Here is a 20,855-nt window from a genome sequence, read left to right as displayed (position 1 = left end):
TTCAGTGTCAGGGATACTTGATCCACAAGTTTAATGTTGTTCTTTTGTTTTTAACCATGAAAATAATATTTCTAGTTTTTGGAGTATCTATCATCATTATTAAACAATTTAATCTTATTCACTTGAAGATTAATTTTAGGTTCTTTAAAAATCCATTTCTGCTGATCTATCCTTGTCTAAGTAAATTCTCAAAGTCACCTTGCACAGTTGTGTGGGTGGCATGAGAAACGAGAAGCAGTAACAGGAAAATCACGCTGAGTCACACGGGCAGAATAAGGTTGGTATTTGGAGCTTCTGGCTCCCACCTCCTCCAAGTTTTACTTCTATTCCTTTCCTCTCACTCTTACGGAAATAGACGTTGACAGCGTTTGCAATAGTAATTGCTAATGTGACGTCCAGGTGAGGTCAGAGAAGCCCGTTCATTAGTACTGGGTCAGGAACGTGCTTTCTGAGGCTCGTTCTCCAGAGTGGCTCAGAGGCTCAGTTTGGGGATAAGTGAGTTACTTGCTGGAGGCCTGCATGTGACCCAGTACTTTGGACACCTGGTTTCCACCTGTATTCACCACAAGTGCAACAGTTAATTAGAGGCCCCCCCTTTTTTTTGCAATGATTGTATCCTGTCTTCTTCCTATAGAAATACTGTAAAGAAACAGAATGGGTTTCTTTAAAAAAAAAAAAAATCCGTAGTCTTGATATTTGTAGGATCTGTCTAGTGTCCTGAAGCAGTAAGACTAACACATATGGGCTACTCTTAGTCGGCATAGGGACGAGCTCAGGCTCTGAAGTTACGTGACCTTGGACAATTCCTCAGTCTCTCTGGCTCGGTTGCTTTGTATAAACCGTGTAGGTATCTACCTAGGATCTACGTCATAGGATCCCTGTGAGGGTTAAGGCAGGTGGGCACTCAGCACAGTGCTTGTGCTGTGATCCACAGTCATAGATCAACCGGCCACATAACAGTGCAGGTGAGTGGGGTTTGAAGACTTTAGAAAAGTGAAGCGGGGCGACAGCAGTTGTTCACCAAGTGTCTGGTGCCCTGCCCACTGCTGGGTGAATTATGTACATACAGCATTTTATCCTCACTGCAGCCCTAAGAGAAAGATGCTGTCACTGCCTTCTTCGGATTAGGGAAGTCTGATTGGAGAGCCGAGTTCCCTCACCTGCCCGGTGTCACTGAGCTGGCAAGCAGTAGAGCCCAGCGTGGGACCCAGGTCTGTGTAGGTCCAGGGCTTGTGTTCTTTGCAGCTCTCTTGTCTGCTGCAGAAGGTCCAGTCTTGACGTGGCACACAATTTTTCTGAAGTCACATCACTGCACGGTCCTCAAATTACTTTTACAAAAATAAAGTCTGCTTTGTAAGGTTATAAATTTAAAAAAAGGCAAATTCATGAGTCACTTTAAAAGCTCTTTTACTTAAAAAGAATATAATTATAGAAAATTTCAAACATATACAAAGTAAACAGAACAGTATAATGAACCTCAGGTGTCCAGCAGCCAGAATCAACACGCCTGTGATATTTATTTCCTGTGCGTCTCCAGCAGGCCTCCTTGCTCGCTTGCTGGTTAGTATAGTTCTTCTTTTTAAGGCAAAATTTGCATACATTAAGTTGCACATTGCTTTATAATTTTGGCAAACGATACTCTCATGTAATTAAGAGCTAGAACATTTCTGTCACCTAGAAATCTCCTTCATGTCAGTTCTCCACCCCCATTCCAGGCAGTCACTATTCTGGGTTTCTTCCTTTATCCTCTTCTAGAAATTTGTACTAAATGGAATCACTGAAAGCGCTGAGCGTGCTCGCGTGACCAGCTCTGTTGGCTCAGCATGAAGTCTTGGAGGTTCATCCACCCTGTTGCTCCGGCAGTCTTTGTACCTTTGTACTACTGAGTAGCACACGATCCATGTATCCATTCTCCTGGTGATGGACTTTGCAGGGGTTTTGGTTTGAGGCTGCTGTGAATAAAGCTATTAAAACTCATGCGCGAGCCTTGTTGGGATATAGGTTTCCATTTTCTTACACAGTTTCCTAGAATAGAAGCTCTGGATCAAAGGGTAGATTGTGTAAGAAACTGCCAAGCCTTTTTCCAAAGTGATTATACCTGTTTCCATCCCCACCAGCAAAGAATGAGAGTTGCAGTAGCTCTTCTCTGCGTCCTCCCCAGCATCCGGTGGTGTTGGTCTTAAGTGCTAGCCCCCCTGGTGAGTGGTATCTTACCTTGGTTTAGTTTCGCTGCCCTGCTGACGGGTGATGACGGATGCTCACTTGTGCTTATCGGCCACTCACCGACCTTCTTTTGTGAAACGTGTGAGAGCATCTTTCTTAAATGTTTGATATAATTCACCTGTGAAATCACCTGGGCCTAGAAGTTTCCTTGGTGGGGAAGCTTCACCCCCACCCCATGGTGTCTATCGAAGAAGCATCATGCACAGTGTAACAAGCTGGAAACAAAGCAGTGCGGCGGGCGATGGCACCGTGGTGTTTCCGAACCTTGGAATGTTACAGAGTCAAGTAGATTTGACTTACGAAGTGATTTTGGGTTTTCGTAAGGTTTCCCAGCGCTTCATTGAGATATAACTTACATATCCTAAAAGTCCACCCACTGTAAGGGAAGTACACAGTTGTGCAACTATCACCATAATCCCATTTTAGGACCCTTCCATCAGCTGTGAGGGGGCTTTTGATAACAAATTCTGTTTCTTTGGTAAACATAGGGCTCCTTTGATTTTCAGTTTTGTGTCGGATTTGGTAATTATGTTTTTCAAGGAATTTGTCTATTTAAATTGTCATATTTATTGGCATACAGTTCATAATACTCTATCTTTTTAAAAAAAGATTTTATTTATTATTAGAGAGGGAGCAGGAGGAGGGAGAGGGAGAAGCAGACTACCCCCTGAGCAGGGAGCCACACGCAAGGCTCAATCCCAGAACTCTGGGATCATGACCCGAGAGCAGGGGGTGGGGTGGGGAGCAGTGGGTAGAGGAGAAGAGAGAGTCCAAAGTGGACTTCCTGCTAAGTGCAGAGCCCAGCACCAGGCTTGCTCTTATGACCCCGAGATCACGACCTGAGCCAAAACCAAGAGTCAGTCGCCCATCTGACTGAGCCGCCCAGGCGTCACTGTTTGTTTGTTTTCTGTGCCATCAATTTCTGCTCTTTATTGTTGCTTTTCTTCTACTTTGGTTTAATTTACTCTTAGTCTACCTTCTTAAGGTGAAAACGTAGATAATTTATTTTTAACCATTTTTTTCCTTCCTAACATAAGCATTTAAAGCCACAAATAAGCCCGGTTTTCCTGCATTCTATACATCTTGATATGTTGTGTTTTCTTGTTGCTTGGTTCAAAATGTTTTCTAATTCTCCTCATGATTTCTTCTTTACCTGTGGTTCATTTACAAGTGTGTTGTTTAATTTGCAAATATTTGGGGCTTTTCTAGCTGGCTTACTATTGTTGATCTCGAATTTACGTCCCTTGTGGTCAGAGAATGTGTTCTGTAAGTGTTTGTATTGGAAATTTACTGCGACTTATCTTTGGGTCCAGCATATTCATCTGAGTGAAGAGCACACTGTACCTCTTAGGTGTTGGCTGCAGGTGTGATGTCAGGCTAGTTAGGGCACGCTGGTTGACAGTGCTGTTAGGGGCTCGTGCATCTTTACCGATTTTCTCAGTGACTGTTCCATCAGTTATGTAGCGGGGTACTGAAACTTGAGCTCTTTCTTCTCTCTGCCGTCAGTCTTAACTTCTTGTGTACTGAAGCTCTCTAACTTAGCACATAGTCCTGTCTTTTTGATGTACTGCCCCATCATTACAAAGTCGTTATAGCTAATAATAATCTTTGTTTTGAAATCGACTTTGTCTAATATTGCTATAACCACTTCTTCTTCCCCTTCAGCTTAAGGACTTTCTTCCTACCAACTGGATTGGTTAGATGCACTGTCCATAAAACCCTTCTGGGGCGCCTGGGTGGCTCAGTCAGTTAAGCGTCCCACTCTTGGTTTTGGCTCAGGTCATGCTCTGGGTCCAGAGATCGAGAGCCCCACAGTGTCAGGCTCTGCACTCAGTGGGGAGCCTGCTCTTTGAAGAACCAAACAAAATGCTGAGCTCTTTACCGTGTATGTTAAAAGTTGGTAGAACAGAGTTTTTCAGTTCAAAGAAAGACTATTCCCACGTCTCTTTCTAAGCCTAGGAGATGGAAGTCTCTGGGAATTGAGTCATTTGATTGGGTGTGACCAGGGGCCTATCCATGGGGAGGCATGTCTCTTGTAAGGGGTCTCTCGGGGACGGGGGTGACAGCCAGCCTCGGCCCTCTGCTTCTGTTGTACTCATGTCAGCTTGACTTTGGCTGTGAACACAGGGCCGGGCAGATCAGTCTCCATAAAGAAGAGCCAGTGGTAAGCCACAGCTGAATGAAATCGCGAACGTGTACGGTGTTCGTTACAGACGAGGAGAAGGGCTGGGCTGTTCGTGGGAATCTGACACGGGGACTACTTCAGATGGTATTCCTGTCGCTTGGCCGGTCAGTTCCCAGAAACTGGTCAACAGGAAAATTTAATATCTGTGTCTGTGTTTATTAATGATAAAAGAAACCGCCAAGGTATTCTTTCAGGAGCTTAGATGGGGAAAATTTGAATATATGTCCAAAGCTATAAGAAGCTTGGTTTTTATCAGATAATAAGAAGGAGACACGTTGAACTTCAGCTGCTGACGGGAGAAATACAAGCTGATTAACTTGCTTGAAATATTTGTGAGTTTTTCAGTTGTGATCATGGGTAATAAATAACAATTGAATAACCCTAACTGAAAGTTGACCTAAATGGTAAATTAGTTGTTTATTTTTATTTACACAATAGTATTGAGCAAGTGAACAATCTGCGGGAGATACAAGCACTGAGACGCCTGAATCCACACCCAAACATTCTTACGTTGCACGAAGTGGTTTTGTAAGTATATTTGGGGCTTTACAAATTATCTCGATTTGATAACAATGATTAAATGTCTTTTTAAGAAAGAAAACCGTGGTAGACATTGAAAAGATTTGCTTCATAGCTCAGGGAGTAATACTTTTCATTTTATCTTAAGTCACGTATTCACTTGGACAGACGCGTATCTGAGTGGTACTGCGGGAATGCCTGCATTCAGGTGACTTCGTACCACGAGAGCATACACAGTTCAAATGCTCCTCTCCTGTAGCTGGGGGAGGCCTCTTCGTGCACAGCAGCCTGTGCGCCTGAGGCCTTGAGTGTGGGTGATGTGGCCTCATGGGAGGGCACGGGTGTCACACAGCAGGGCTGCGCTTGCTTTATCCCGGCCAGCTGCCACATCTGCACAGTCTCAGGCCGTGAGACCAGCTGCCTTCCTCTGCTTGATATAATTCAGGGGACTTTGCCTTTCTGTTCTAATTCTAGAATAGCTTCCCTAAGGCTTACCTGCCAGTCAAGAAGGCAGAGCACAGCTCGTCCCCAGGTGCTGGCCCTTCCGCACGGTGCTTCTGCACCCTGAGCCAGGAACTCGGACCCAGAGTTCTGGCACCGGCCTTTCTGTGGGCCCCGAGAGGGTGCGGGCCACGTGACGCCTCTCTCTGGCTCTCCGGGCTGCTTTAAAACTAGCCAGGTCTCTGACAGTTCAAGTGCGGTAGATTTCAATCAGAGGACTGAGCCTTTTTAAACTCAAGAGTGAAATGTCTTGTCAGAGCTGTATGGCCTCGCAGCCTGCAGTGCGCTGCACGGTCAGTACCCGCCTGGCTGGAGACTGCGGGCTGCAGCGGTCGGTCACCACACTGCCCCGCCCCCCGCACTGCCCCCCACCCCGGACTGCTGCGCGTCCATGCTTCGTGCGCACTGCGCAGGCGCTTCTGCCCGAGATCCCGAGGGCCTCCTGACCGTCCACCGGAGGCGCCCTGAGCAGACTCTGGAGTGACGGGTTCTCCCCCATCGTCCCTCAGACGGAACTGGCAGCTCGGCCAGAGGCCTCTGTCCCCACCCTGAGCAAGGCCTGGACACCATACGGGGATGGTGTGGCCCATCTTTCTCCCTTTTCCTCTGACCACTTTTTTGTTCCCCCGTTATAATGTATCCCAATTACATGAAGGAATTCAGGTGAATTAAAACTTAATTTGCAGTCGTGGAGCATGAATTAAATTCTTTTTCCTCTGTTTTGCTTAGCCAACTTCTCAACTTCATTTCTCCTTTCTGCTGGTAGTTACTTTTATATATATATATTTTTTTTTTTAAGATTTTTTTTTTAATTTATTTATTTGACAGAGAGAGACAGCCAGCGAGAGAGGGAACACAAGCAGGGGGAGTGGGAGAGGAAGAAGCAGGCTCATAGCGGAAGAGCCCGACGTGGGGCTCGATCCCATAACGCCGGGATCACGCCCTGAGCTGAAGGCAGACGCTTAACCGCTGTGCCACCCAGGCGCCCCAGTTACTTTTATATTTTTAAGACACATCTCATTAAAGGGGGGGGGAGTGTTTAGAATTTTTGCTTAAAGGTAAGGTTTTACTATTATTTTGAGTTAATTTTACCTGACGTACTGATTGAAAATCAGAACTTCTGTGTCAATCAGTACACTTCAGTCTTTGATGCAGGAGTGCTTTATGTCTACCAGAAATGTTTACAAATAAATTAAATATTTGATTATATTTTCTGATTAAGACAAAAAAATGTTTACAAACCTTTCTTCTTCAGTGACAGAAAATCTGGTTCTCTTGCACTAATATGTGAACTTATGGACATGAATATTTATGAGCTAATACGAGGTACGTAGAATAATTTGTACGCTAATCTAAGATCTCCTTTTAAAGCTTGTAGTTCACATATACCTTGTTTTTGTTCTCAAAATCAGTCACCAGAGTGCAGTAGTTACATATAAATATACGGTACTGAACTCCTTCACTCTTGGGAGCTATTTTTCTGGCATTCTCATCTACTCCGAATAGGGCTGCCAATGAGAAAAGTAAAGAAAGCCATGAGCCTTCAGGCCAGCCGGTGAGATGGATGGAGATGCTCCCAGGACAGCAGAGCCCGCTGGGGCCTTCCTCACCTGGGGTGCCTGCTGGGGGCACTCTGCCCCTCCAGGGGGCGCTCTTCTGTCTCTGCTGCTGTCCCGCACTCTGTTCTGTGCCTCAGGATAAGGCAAGGCTTGCCCCTAAGCATAATCCCTCCGATGAGAGACGACCTCCTTCTATTTGGATCCTCACAAAGTCTCTCCTGGTTACAGGGTGCTCCCTTCCTTTCTTCTGAGCGAAAAAGCACTGTTTAGGGAGACACACGCTCCTGAGCCGGCCTCAGTCAGGGCTGGTTCTTGAGGCTTAGAGAGGTCACCTGCAGGAAACGAGAGAAAAGGAGGCAGATGGTTGGCCCACATTTAGCAAATATCCCTGGGGGTCTGACTGCACAGTTGTGTTAGATGTCAGGACAAACGAGCCTCGATGTCACTGGGAAGCGGCACAGGATGTGTGGTATTATACAGATCACATTGCGCTTATCGGACAGATGAAACCAAATCAGCTGCTCCGTGTTCTGTGCGTGACTAGTTATGGCTTGGAATAGAATTTTAGTGGCAGCAGCATAGATGATTTAAAAACTGCTGCATTATCTGAAACAATTCAGGCCAAACCGAAGATGCTGTGCTATGTAAAAATTTTAAGACCAAGAAGCTGGTCTTGTGATGAAGAAGACTGATGCTGCAGATGCACGTGAAGAGCTCAGATAAAACTGTTACGACACAGAAAGTGGAAAACATGATCAAGCTAGGGTATTTTATGTGTGATCTGAAATGTGTGCTTTAGTAAATTACTAATAAAATAAATAACAGGCAAGTTTTTATACATCTATAGACGATGAAAAACTTTTGAATCTAAAAGATTTAGGATCTTTTTTTTTTTTTTTTTAAGATTTTATGTATTTATTTGACAGAGAGAGACACAGCGAGAAAGGGAACACAGCAGGGGGAGTGGGAGAGGGAGAAGCAGGCTCCCAGTGGAGCAGGGAGCCTGATATGGGGCTTGATCCCGGGATCACGCCCTGAGCTGAAAGCAGACGCTTAAGACTGAGCCACCCAGGTGCCCAAACTTCAGGATCTTCTTGAGAAAATAGGAGATTGCCTTATATCTGGGAATAAATGGTATTTATGTTACAAACCTTGTATATTTTATTCATAGGTAAGCCCATCAGGGATCTGTTTAATTGTGTTGTAAGTCCAATTCTAACAAAGTTAGTTTTCAGGTTACTTGGTTTAAAACCTATTTAGAATAGAGCCGTTGGTTAGAAGGAGCTTCTAGAAGTTGGCCATCAGCAGTAACAGAAAGTGACAGGTGACAGTCCCACAGTGGGCGAGGAAACTGAAAATATAAAATATGAGTACAGCAGCATCAGTGCCACCCCAAACGAGAGCAGTCTGGGCAGACGTCCCCCAGGATGGGCTAGAGAACGCACAACCGCGTGGTGGGTGGTGGTCAGCACGCCGGTAACATGATGGAAAAAGTAGGAAAGTGAAGAAAGTAAATGTCTTGAAAATATTCCCACTTAAAATGATGACAATAGAGAAGAGTTTCACGTTCAAGGAGTAAACCTTATTGATCTGGAAATGTCACTTTTTTAAGCGTCTATTCCAAACAGTCTGGATAATTGAGGTGTTGTTCCATGATTACATTTTCTCATACATTCTGTCTGATACAGATTGTGCCGTTTGATCCTGTCTGTATGTCTGTCCATCAGAGTGTCAGGACAGGGTCCCAAATACAATCAAGAGAAACAACCACCAAACCTTATTACTCCATGTTAATTTTTTTTTTTTTTTAACCGAGCCAACATTTTGCTTTTTAATGAACCTGCATAATCACTTCCTTTATTTAGTAGTGGGCCTCTTGGTGTGAGATGTGTCTTATATTAGAATTCTTTTTTTAATTATTTTTTTTAAAGATTTTTTTATTTATTTATGTGACAGAGAGACAGCCAGCGAGAGAGGGAACACAAGCACGGGTAGTGGGAGAGGAAGAAGCAGGCTCCCAGCAGAGGAGCCGGACATGGGGCTCGATCCCGGAACGCCGGTATCACGCCCTGAGCCGAAGGCAGACGCTTAACGACTGTGCTACCCAGGCGCCCCTTATATTAGAATTCTGATTGTTGCTTCCTAGAGTGTGAAATTGCAAATGCACAGGGAGGGGATCATTACCAGTAAGTTCCTATGTATTTAGACATTTGAGAAATCTTTGTTTAGAAAGAAATATCTTTAATTTCCAGTAGTAGGGGGAATTGTATAATTGAAGAAATCGAATCCATTTCTTTCAGTATTTGTCTACAGAGAGAGATTATAGAAAATGGAATGTTACGGGGTGCCCGGGTGGCTCAGTTGGTTGAGCATCTGACTCTTGATCTCAGCTCAGAGTCGTGACTTTGAGCCCATTCTCGGGCTCCATGCTGGGCGTGCAGCCTACTTTAAAAAAAAACGTTATATTGTAGATCAACAGACATTCACTCATCACGTAAATGTTGTGTGTCTTCCATAGGCCAGTGCTGTGCTCAGTGCCCAGTTGTCAGGGGTACACTAGTTTTAGAGATGTTAAAAGATGGAGAAAATGGCAGGGAGTCACTGTAAGATACTAAATATTGCAGCATGCGTAGTGATTTCAGAGATGTTAAAATGTGAGGGAAAAAATCTGAGAATTGATGAAATACAATGATCACTATAACAGCCAACAGTTCATGAATGCTGACGACCTGTCAGGTGCTCTTCTTAGCCCTTTGTAGGAACTAACTCATTTTACCTTCATGACAGCCATTCAGGCAGACAGTGTTACTATCCCCATTTTAAAGATGGAGAAATGGAGGCAGAGAGAGATAAGTAACTTGTCCAAGGTTACGTACCTAGTAAATGGTGGACGTGGCGTTTGGACTTGGACGGCCTCTTGGAGAGTGCATGTCCTGAACCATCACACCTGCAGCCTCTTGACAACCCTCGGTGCCTAGCGGCATCATCATTCTCCTCCTCCTCCTCCTCATCATCGTCGTCGTCATCGTTGTCATCGTCGTCATCATCGTCATCGTTGTCATCATCGTCATCGTCATCATTGTCATCGTCATCATCATTGTCATCATCGTCATTGTCATCATCGTCATCGTCATTGTCATCGTCATCATCATCGTCATTGCTGTCATCATCATTGTCATCGTCATCATCATCATTATCGTCGTCATCGTCGTCATCGTTGTCATCATCATCATCATCGTCATCGTCGTCGTCGTCATTGTCATCGTTATCATCGTCATCACATCTCCGTTTTACAGATGAGGAAATTGAGACTTCAAGGATTAAGTGAGAATCCAAGGTTATTAATAAATAGTAGAGCCAGAACCAAGACTCCAGTCTGACTGAAACATTAACATCCAGCTCCACTGCCACCCTGGGTCCCCACTGCTGGCCCCCTGCTGAGTGCCTCCAGTGAGTAGGCACCTGCTAATTATCTGTTCTTGTTGATGACGACACTGACGTACTGAAAACTGAATCAGTCACTAAAGCTTTTCCTGCTATCAGATGATTAGAATATTGAATGGCCCTGTCAGATATCAAAGAGCCAGTTAATAGCATGAAAGGATGATCACACGGTGTTTATTGAGAGGCCTACTTTATTCACAAAGGTCTGGTGAAGGTAGAGAAGAGGAATAGAAGATGCATTTTCTTCAGTCTACTGAAGAGAGAAACTATGTGAAAGTCACACTTGTTAGAGAAAATGAATTGCTGGGAGTGATTTTCTCTGTGTCCAGTAGGTGTCAGGTGAGGCAGAAGTGATCATGGGCTTCACCTGGAAGAGTGGCAGATGCAGGCAAATGCAGCAGAGAAAGTCTCTCTCATTCACTGCTACGTGCCAAGCGCTGCTCTGGAGGTGGGAACAGTGGTGACGGAAATGGTCTCACACATGTGGGCTCACACTCTGAGGAAGAGAGAGACACTGAACAAGTAAAGAAATGATCAAGAAAGAGTTCGAGACAGGGATAAGTGTTAGGAGTGAATAAAACAGGTCACATGTCCGAGTGATGGGGATGGAGTATTTCAGACAGAGACAGTGCAAAGGTCCTGAGGTCACCATGACGTTAAGAGGCCAGTGTGTCTGGAGCACAAGGAAGAGAGTTATAGGCAATGAGTTAGGTAGGGGCCAGTGGAGCAGGGTAGGGCCAGGGTAAGAATTCAGGTTATTCTAAGATCAATGGGAAGCACTGGGGTTTAAAGCAGGGGAGAAACATCTTTTGATTGGTGTTTAGACCAGTGTTTCTAAAACTATCTATAGTGGAAGACCTGTTTTTTGTTTGTTCATTTTTTTCCCTAATCTGTTGTGGACCAGAACTTCTGTAAAATACATAAGAAGTAATTAATGGAAAAATTATGTTGTGCTTAGATGTCACAGCAATGTTGAATTGCCATGAAATTCCCGGTTGCTCTTAGTTTTGTCGTCTCTTAAACCAGTAACAAACAGCCCCTGGACCAGTATCAGTTCGTGCTTTTCAGAAGGATGTTTCTGTCTAAAGCATGATTGGGTCATAGGTGGACCCTTCCAACTGCAGACAACAGACAGCATCTGTTCTCGCCAGTTTAACTCCAAGGGACTTATGTGATATGCACGGCTTCACAGAGTCGCTGGGAGGGTGGAAGAGATGCTCTGGATGTGGCCTCCAGGAAGCAGCTTCCAAAAATGATTCTGCGGGATTGGGCTGCCAAGGAGGCTGCTGTCTCGGCACGGACAGGATGCTCCCAGTGAGGAAGCTGCTAGTGCAGCCGTCAGCCCTAGAACCCGGCGGCCTCTGCCAGAGTCAGGAAGCCGCCTCCACCGCCACCTGCACTCACACTGGATGCTCTGCCTCCTCTCGTCTGTCCCCGTAACGCGGGCCTGAATCCTCTTTCTCAGGTGGTCTGATTTAGGCAGAACCCAATCACGTTTGGAGCTCCCCACTACAAGCAACCTGAAGAATATTGCTTTGGGCTCTCACACCTGGCCTGCGAGATTGGGGTTGGGATGGGTCTGCTTTGTGAGCCGTGAGAGCAAGAATGGTGGTGGGGAGACCGGCGAGGAGATGGTGGGGGTATTTTGCCTGCCACTCACTTGGGAAGAACGTTCATGGTGGGGAGTGAGTAGCTGGCACGCCTTGGCACCGCTGGCAGTCCTGGCTGGTTTATTTGGATGCCTTGTGCATGTGGCACCCGGCATCTGCCATATGTAGCAGGAAAGGTTGTCTTGGAGTTTATAAGGAAAAACTGGTTAAGATAATCACCTGATTATAGGGGCATCTATTGTTTTATTTTTTAAAGTTTTTTTTATTTACATAATCTCTACACCCAATGTGGGACTCAAACTCATGACCCCAAGATCAAGAGTCTCATGTTCTTCCCACTGAGCCAGCCAGGCGCCCCTAGAGGCATCTATTATTTTAACTCATATCTGATTCTATTTTTGTTTTGTTTTGTTTTGTTTTTTAAAGATTTTATTTATTTATGTGACAGAGACAGAGACAGCCAGTGAGAGAGGGAACACAAGCAGGGGGAGTGGGAGAGGAAGAAGCAGGCTCACAGCAGAGGAGCCCGATGCGGGGCTCGATCCCACAACGCCAGGACCACGCCCTGAGCCGAAGGCAGACGCCCAACTGCTGTGCCACGCAGGCGCCCCTGTTTTGTTTTTTAATTGTTTCAAGCTAAATTGCTTTGCTTTGTGAATGGCTAGGTCACTGTGCCCCCGCCCTCCAGTGCCTGCTTTAGAGCCTTGGACACTTGCTCCCTCACCTCCCCCTCCCTCTTCGTTGCATCTCCCTCTCGTTTCCGTGTATCTGCTTCTTTATCATTTGTCCCACTGTCCACTGGGCTGTTTGCTCTCTGACAGCAAGGCCTTGTTGGCTACATCATTGGCGTCCTCTTAGTGCCCAGCACTGTCCCCTGCGTAGCACGGTGTTAGTTGTCCATGTGGTTGATGGTTATAGATATCGAGTATTGTAGGTTGGTTTTATCGCAAGGAGCACATGCCATTCAGCTAGGTCCCATATGAAAGAGGGAGTTTATGGTAAAACCACATCTGCTGCAGGAAGCTCAGTCGGGCCCCTTAGGAGGTGGAATCAGGAAAGATCTGGCTGTCAAAGGTCTGGCCACCACTGACCCCCACGGAGCCACGTGGTCCCCCACCTTTTCTCCTCTGGTTGTCCCTCCCCACTTCTCTTGGCAGACCTGGCCACTCAGACCCTGGGAGCCTCCCCTGGCAGCAGATGGGCCAGCCCCAGAAATCCCGGTCATGGCCACCTGCTGGAGTGCTGGCTGTCGCAGGTCCAGTGGGCCGGCCTTGTCCCCTTAGGGTTGTACCTTTTAGAGGCTGTGGGTGGGGCAGGCACCCTGAAGTAAATCCATGAGTTGGGGAATGAACCAAGTAGGAAAAAGCAAAACAAGTTTGGTTTGACTGTAAACATAGCATTACAGTTCATATTTCTGTGAAGAGCTGAGGCGGTGTGCCTTATTACCTGCGACGTGGCTGTTTTGCCTAACATCACTGTGTTGGATCAATTCAATTGTATTTTTATGTTTCATCAATCTGACCGACTGATTGTAAGACGCGGCATTTTTATGTCCTAACAGAAGAGGAAACACGGCCGACAGGCTCTCACAGCTTCCTTATCTACTTAGCAATTTCACTTCTGTTCTTACTGAAAGCTCTTGGGATCTATTTAGACAGTTTCCGCCCAGATCACTTTCATGTGTGTATAAAAAGGAAAGTATAAGTGAAATACATCTGTTTTGGCATTCCTAACACTTCCTTGAAACACTTTGACACAGTGATCCATGTCTTTGTTTTCCTTACGTGGTAGGTCTCTGTGCCATTCAGCTAGGGTGTGAGTGATGCATTTTTGTTACTGGAATTTTCTTCCAAGCCCGTGCCACCGTCTGTTAGTTTTGATGCTGTTGCTTCTGGAAGCGCGGCTCCGGTTTGGCTGTGTGGCCATGGCACAGAGCTCCTCTGTCCTGCGTGTTTGAGGATGGCGGGTCTCCGTCAGGCCTGTGAGCCTTGGTCCTAGTCTGTGGAATGGGAATGGTCCTAGTGTCTAACTCTTCGGGTGGTTGTAAGGAATCAGTAAAATAGCGCGTGCCGTGTGTAGAGCAGTGACCCCTGCAGAGTCTTCAGTAGATGCGGGTCACTGTCCTCCTCGCTGGTATTACGTTAACTGCTTAGTGTGCGCGCTCGTCACGACTGCACCTGGGCTGCCCCATCCCGCGCTCGCCTCCGTGGTAGAGGTGAGGAAGTGGAATTGCACAGAAGCCTCAGCACTTGCCGAAAATGAGCTGGCTTCATCGAGCGGAACCGGAGGAGCCGTCCTTGAGTTTTGACACGGATGACAAGGGAGGGGTTTGACACGGTTGACAGCTCCAGCTGAGGCTGACATCCTGATGCCTGCTACCCCCTGCAGGTCGGGGTCTCTCGCCTCAGATCGGAGCGCCATCATGCAGACTTCTCCTTCGGCAGGTGCTGCGGCAGGAGTGTGCGTGCCTGGTGCCGCGGGCACAGCCCCTGGGCCAGGCCGTCTACGGTAGACCGTTAGCCTGTGCGTGCCGGAGCCCAGCAGGCCCCTCCAAGCCTGCCTGGGAGAGCCTGGCACAGGCCTGCGGATGCACGCTCTTGTGGGAAGGGGTGCGTGCGAGATACTCTGTGACAGTGCAGGCTACACTGGTGGCTGCGTTCCTTCCTTCAGTCCCAGCAACAAATGCCGGAGTTTATCATTGTGTTCCTGTAAATATTTTTTACAGTATTGGTACTGTACATGACATTCTTTAGAATCTTGTTAACAAGGATATTTGGTTGCACAAATTAACTTGGTCGGGATAGCTCAAACACACAGGGAAGCGCTCTTCAGGGTCTCTTGGTGGTGAGGACGACTCCCACAGGCGCTTACGAGTGGTTTATTAGTTCTCCTGTTTGTTTCAAGATGTTTCAGAACAAGAATCTGTTAGGAACCAGATAGAGTCTCAGGCCTGGAACGTTGGGATCTTGTTTTTGAAAAACCGTTGTAGAGCATGGATTGTCAGGCTCCCCCTTGGTCAAGGGTGTGGACTCCAAGATTGCTCAGACCGAGGTCCCACATAGTTCACACTGCACCTTGCTTGCTCAGGAGCCCCCTCCCGTAGGCAAGGATCCTCACGGAGGGGCACGGGGGTGGGGGGAGCCACGTCCTTACCTGCAGGTCTATGAATGGGTGGGTGGGGTGAACAAAGAGGAAAGGAAGGGTCAGCACTCAAAGAGGGCTCTTATACTGGGGACTGAGGGCAGCCAAGAAATGCAGATTCCTGGCCCATGTGTTTGGTTTTGTGATTCATTAGGTCTGGGTTTGGAGCTGGGAATCACCATTTTGTTTTATTTTTTTAATTTTTAAAAGATTTTATTTGAGAGAGAGCAAGAGCACACATGCATGAGCAGAGGGAGAGGGACAAGTAGACAACCCTGAGATCATGACCTGAGCCGGGGTCAGAGGCTTCACCGACTGAGCCGCCGAGGTGCCCCATGGGAATCACCATTTTAAAGCACCCCTAGGTGATGATGAAGATTGGGTGCGTTAGACTTTCCCCGGAAGACTCCACCTGAGTGCACGTTCAGATGACTGTCCTGACAAGTTGACACCGTAAGGTCTGGGTGTGTGGGCGTGGCTGGGAAGGTGCTCCTAGAACAAAACGGCCCGAGCACAGGTATGAAGCAGGAGAGCTTTGGGGGCATGTACAGAAGCATCTACGGGTGAATTTGGCTGGAGCATTCAGTAAGCAAGAGGGATGTGATGGGGCGCGGCTCTCCAAGTGGGTCCGGGCCTGGCAGCCGCGCCTGGGTCCTTGTTCGTAAGGCAGCTCTAGGGGTCCCACCACAGACCTGCTGAGTCACAGATGCCTCGGAGTGGGGGGAACATCCTGTGTCTTCCTGAGACCCTGGGAGGAAGGGGGTCCTGAATGCCAGGCTAATTCAGTGGGCAGTGAGACCCCCGTCACAGGACAAGAAGCAGATTTCAGGAAGATTCATCCAACGGCACATGCTATGGAGAATAGAAATTTTGCTTTCCTTTCATCTTTATACAGATAGGAATTTAATATAAAGTTACAGAATTACTCAAGCTAGGGAAAGATGACTAAGTCTTCATTTAATTCTTTTAAATTCTAGGAAGTGGGTGATAAATTATTTGAAACAGAATAAAAAGATTATGGTATTATGAAAAAGTTAATTGTACTTAGACATTTTGTAATTTCAATTATTTTCTATTAACAGAAAATATTCTTGTCTAGTAAGAGGAAAAGAATACATTTATTTGTCAACAGAAATTGCAGACTTAGGAGCAAAATATGTCAAACGGGATATGCACTTACAGAGGGGAAAGTGGTTTTCTGGATTGTTAGGCGAGAAGGGTTGTTTTTCAGATTTTAAAACTTAATAAAAACGCACACCTTTGAAATTAAAATCAGGTAAAATGTGACATCTTCTGAAACAAGGATAACCGTGATGCTGGAGTGTGATGTTGAGAGTTGTAGGACGTAAAAACCCTCAGGCAGGTGGGCGTGGGGGCCAGAGGCCAACCGACGGCTGCCTTCCCTCAGAGCAGAGCGGGCCGTGAAATTCAAAGCGATCCTGGGTCTTCTTCCATTAGAAGCACACTCCTTGGAGCTGTGATCCATCCTCCTTTAAAGTGGAAATATCCTGGGGCACCTCGGTGGCCCAGTGGATCAAGTGTGGACTCTTGGTTTCGGCTCAGGTCATGATCTCAGGGTCCGGAGGTGGAGTCCGCTTGTCCCTCGTCGTCCTCCCCACTTGCACTCAAGCATGCTCCCTTGCTCATGCTCTCTCTCTCTCAGATAAATAAATAAAATCTTAAAAAAAAAAAATCCAGACTGGAAGTCGAGGAAAACCCTGGATTTTCAAGTGACTCCTGACACTTGATAGTCAACTGTTTGGAAGGGTGTGTCCCGCAAGGCCTGCCCCGGGGCGGGGGCCTGAGTGGGATTTTTCAGACCCGACTACTCTGGTGCTTATTACTCAGTACTACTGTTATGTCAGAATGCATGCGCGGGGGATTTTACGTGAAATCATGCCAGTAGGTAGAATTTTAAATGGTGTATTTAATATTTCCTGAAATTACTAAAGGTTGTTTTTTAGGTTTTCACACATTAAATAAAATCGTTGGATTCTATTTTTGTTTCCAAAAAACGGGATATGTATCATTGGTAACTATAATTGGCTATTTCCTTAATTGCACAGGGAGAAGACACCCATTATCAGAAAAAAAGATTATGCACTATATGTACCAGTTATGTAAATCCCTTGATCATATGCACAGGTATGCCCTTGGAGAATTGGCGGGACTCAAATTGATAAAATGTATTAACATTCATTAAAAATTCGACATAAAAGAATTTGAATGAGACACAAATTAACTCTGTCCTTCCTTTTATATTGAATGCAGAAATGGAATATTTCACAGAGATGTAAAGCCAGAAAATATATTAATAAAGGTAAGAATTTCTATATAAAAAAAATGGTATCAGAAGAAAGGTAGAATAGAAAACCATTTTACCAGATAGGCTTTCAATCCCGATAGTTGGGCACCATGTTTATTATGCTGCTGTTGTTTTCTCCCAGTTGGAAAAAGTGGTTTATTTAATAAGTGCCATTAATACAGCTGTACATCTGGAAGGAAATAATCTGAGGCCCTCTTCTCTTACTATAGGCAAAAATAAACGCAGGGGCCCCGGGCTGGCTCAGTCAGTGGAGCATGCGACTCTTGATTTCGGGGTCATGAACTCAAGCCCCATGTTGGGTATAGACACTACTTAAAAAACTAATAGATAAATAAACTCCATATTATCCCTTCAAACACTGTGCATGTGAAAGGAGAAGAGGCAGAATTTGCGCTCAGGGGTGTCCCAGTCTGTAGCCACGTCAACTGTAAGTACTTGAAGCGTACAGCCTGCTAAGTTTGGGCATACACACATGAAGCCGTCGTCACAGCCAAGCAGACGGACCTCTCGCTCCTGGAAGGTTCCTCATGCTCCTTGGTCATCCCTCCTGTCCATTGTCCCCAGGCATTCGTTTGCACTTTCTAGAATGTTCTCTAAATGGCATTCTATAGTATGTGCTCTTTCTTGGTCTGGATTTTTCCCTCAGTGTCATCATTCTGCGTCCACATCGTAGTGTGAGTGCCACACCTTTTGAAGTTGTCCCACAGATCTTGGCTGTTTTTCTCTGTTTTTGCCATTATTTGTTGTCTCTGCATTTCAGCTTCGAAGTTTCTGTTGGCCCATCTTCCAGCGCTCTGGTTCTTTCCTCGGCTGTTTAGCCTGTGGATGAGCTTATCAAAGTCATTTTTTATTTCCGTTACAGTGATTTTTATTTCTAGTGCTTCCTTTTGATTCTTTCTTAGAGCTCCATCTCTCTGCTTGCGTTTCCCATCTGAACTTAACCTGAATTTTCCCGTCATCTACTCTTTCCACTAGAGCCCTTAACAAATCACTCATAAGTGATTTTAAATTCCGTGACTGGTAATTCCAAAACTCCTAAATCGTGCACATCTGAAACTGGTTCTGATGCTTGCTTTGTCTCTCAGACTCTTTTTCTTGCCTTTTAACACACCTTACAATTTTGTTGGAGGTCCAACATGACGCACTGGGTAATAGGATCAGGTGGAAGGCCGTTGGAAGGAAGTTTCTTGACAGCCTGGCTAGGAAACGTGCTGTGTCCAATGTTTGCTGTAGGTGTCGCTACCAGAGGTTCCAAGTTTGTTGACAGCCTGGACGTTATTACTGAGTGTGAGGGGTAAACACAATGGAAGCGATATCCCGAAACGTGTCTCCCGGTCTGTCTGACTTGCTCCAAAGAAGCCACGGCCCCCCAAACCCCCAGCAGAGAACAAAGCTGCCAGCAGAGCTGGACAGCAGGGAAGTTAGAGACACAATGGGGTGAACGAACCATTACGGACGGTATTTAATTCATTTGTAGACTCACGCTGTGACTTAAAATTTCTCAAAACCTGTAGACATTTGGAAATATTTGGAAAACATAGCCGGAATGTTTGTAAACGTGTCCCACGGAATAGAAACACCACTTCGTGATCTGCTAGAGGCACAAGCGGGTGCTTGTGAAGTAATTTGTATTTTTTTAAAATTTTTTTTAAAAGATTTTATTTATTTATTCGACAGAGATAGAGACAGCCGGCGAGAGAGGGAACACAAGCAGGGGGAGTGGGAGAGGAAGAAGCAGGCTCACAGCAGAGGAACCTGATGTGGGACTCGATCCCATAACGCCGGGATCACGCCCTGAGCCGAAGGCAGACGCTTAACCGCCGTGCCACCCAGGCGCCCCAGTAATTTGTATTTTATAAGCTAGTTTCCATGCTAGTAAATTTCCCGTTGGTGCATAAATATTTGAAAATGGTCTTTATTATAACAGCTGCTTGATGAGATGTCATTGGTCCCTGCAGCAGGATGTCCTGAAATTAGGGGACTTTGGGTCCTGCCGGAGCATCCGTTCCAAGCAGCCGTACACAGAGTACATTTCCACCCGCTGGTACCGCGCCCCGGAGTGTCTCCTCACCGATGGCTTCTACTCCTACAAAATGGACCTGTGGAGCGCAGGCTGTGTGTTCTACGAGATCGCCAGGTAGCTGGCCCGCGTCGTGTCTGAGAACTCCTTGGTGCTGGCGGGCCCCGTGCAGATGTCCTGAAGCAGGCCACACGGCGAGGCTCGGCCGACCTACCGCGTGGCTTCGTGCCAGGCCCTTCCTTTGCCAGACGGACTTTACGGCCATCCTGCCAGTGTGACTGTTTAACCTGACAGAAAACGTACAGACTTTCATTTTACTTTTTGTCAAATACTTTTCCTTGTTTGCTTGTCACAAGGTACAGGATAGTATCAGTTACTTTCTTACCGGCGTAACTTGGCCGTAGGTCGGTGGGCCTCCCCGTTCGGCTTCATCAGTGAAACGATTGATTGGTGAGTTCAGGAACAGAGTAGAAACGTGCTTATTGCCACCTTGTGGGGCCTGCCATGGGGATATGTGAGCAGTGCCCCTGCTCCTGGAATCTACCCAGAGAGAGAGAGTCTGTCAGGTAGGAAGTGCTGGTCACAAGCGTGAGGATGGGTCACCTGTGGCGCAGCTGGATTCTAGAAAGCCCCAAGTTTTAACCATCATCCCCGGCCTCCACACCCCTCAGCCTTTGCGCTTCACCGCCGGGCCCGGGAGAAAGGGAGGTGGGCTTGTCCCACTCAGGGTGAGTAGGGTGTGGGGTTGAAGAGGCCCACGGAGGGGGTGGGCCGGCACTCGCCTGCTTGGAGTGCACTGTCAAGGACGAGCAGGTGAGTTTAACATCTGGGTGACATGCATCATAGGTGGGGACCCGGGTCGTCTGCTCTCGCCAGCTCAACTGCCCACTTCATATATACAGACGTGCGTGTCCTTTAGGACACTCCTATTGATAATCGACTTGTTATTTTTGGAAAGCTGAGTGGCACTTTCATTGACGCTTAAAGTACCAACAGACAATCCTTTCTGCGGTGCTAAAATCCCTAAGGCTGGTAAAGGACCTCAGTGTTGAGAATGTGATGGCTGGTGGCGTCTCACCAGAGTGTGGGCAGCCTGCGGGGTCTGCCACACACACCCTTGCTGCCCGGCCCCCCGCGTCAGAGCTGCTCCCTGCCTGCCTGTGTTTTCCTCGTCTTTCCTGTAGCCATGGACAGGGCTGCTTTCCTGCGCAGAGCTGCTCTTCTAAACCCTTCTTTGTGGCATGTCATGCAAATTGAATTTATTTATATAAGCTTAAAATCTTTCATCCACGATTCCAAAATCCATAAAAGCTCCAAAACATTTCTT

The 20,855-nt window shown here is 46.5% G+C and overlaps 1 protein-coding gene across 1 annotated transcript in view; it reads left to right on the top strand.

The window, feature by feature from the left end:
- Positions 1-20,855, top strand: part of MOK (MOK protein kinase) — a 52,142-nt gene that overhangs the window by 23,857 nt on the left and 7,430 nt on the right. Inside the window, exons 4-8 of the mRNA XM_034642173.1 lie at positions 4,847-4,936; positions 6,684-6,754; positions 17,249-17,327; positions 17,454-17,502; positions 19,467-19,645. Of these exons, the coding sequence (XP_034498064.1) occupies positions 4,847-4,936; positions 6,684-6,754; positions 17,249-17,327; positions 17,454-17,502; positions 19,467-19,645 (468 nt within the window). The remainder of the gene's footprint in view (positions 1-4,846; positions 4,937-6,683; positions 6,755-17,248; positions 17,328-17,453; positions 17,503-19,466; positions 19,646-20,855) is intronic.

Source organism: Ailuropoda melanoleuca, chromosome 14 (assembly GCF_002007445.2).
Source record: "Ailuropoda melanoleuca isolate Jingjing chromosome 14, ASM200744v2, whole genome shotgun sequence".
NCBI lineage: Eukaryota > Metazoa > Chordata > Mammalia > Carnivora > Ursidae > Ailuropoda > Ailuropoda melanoleuca.
This window is presented reverse-complemented; position numbering and strand designations above follow the sequence as displayed.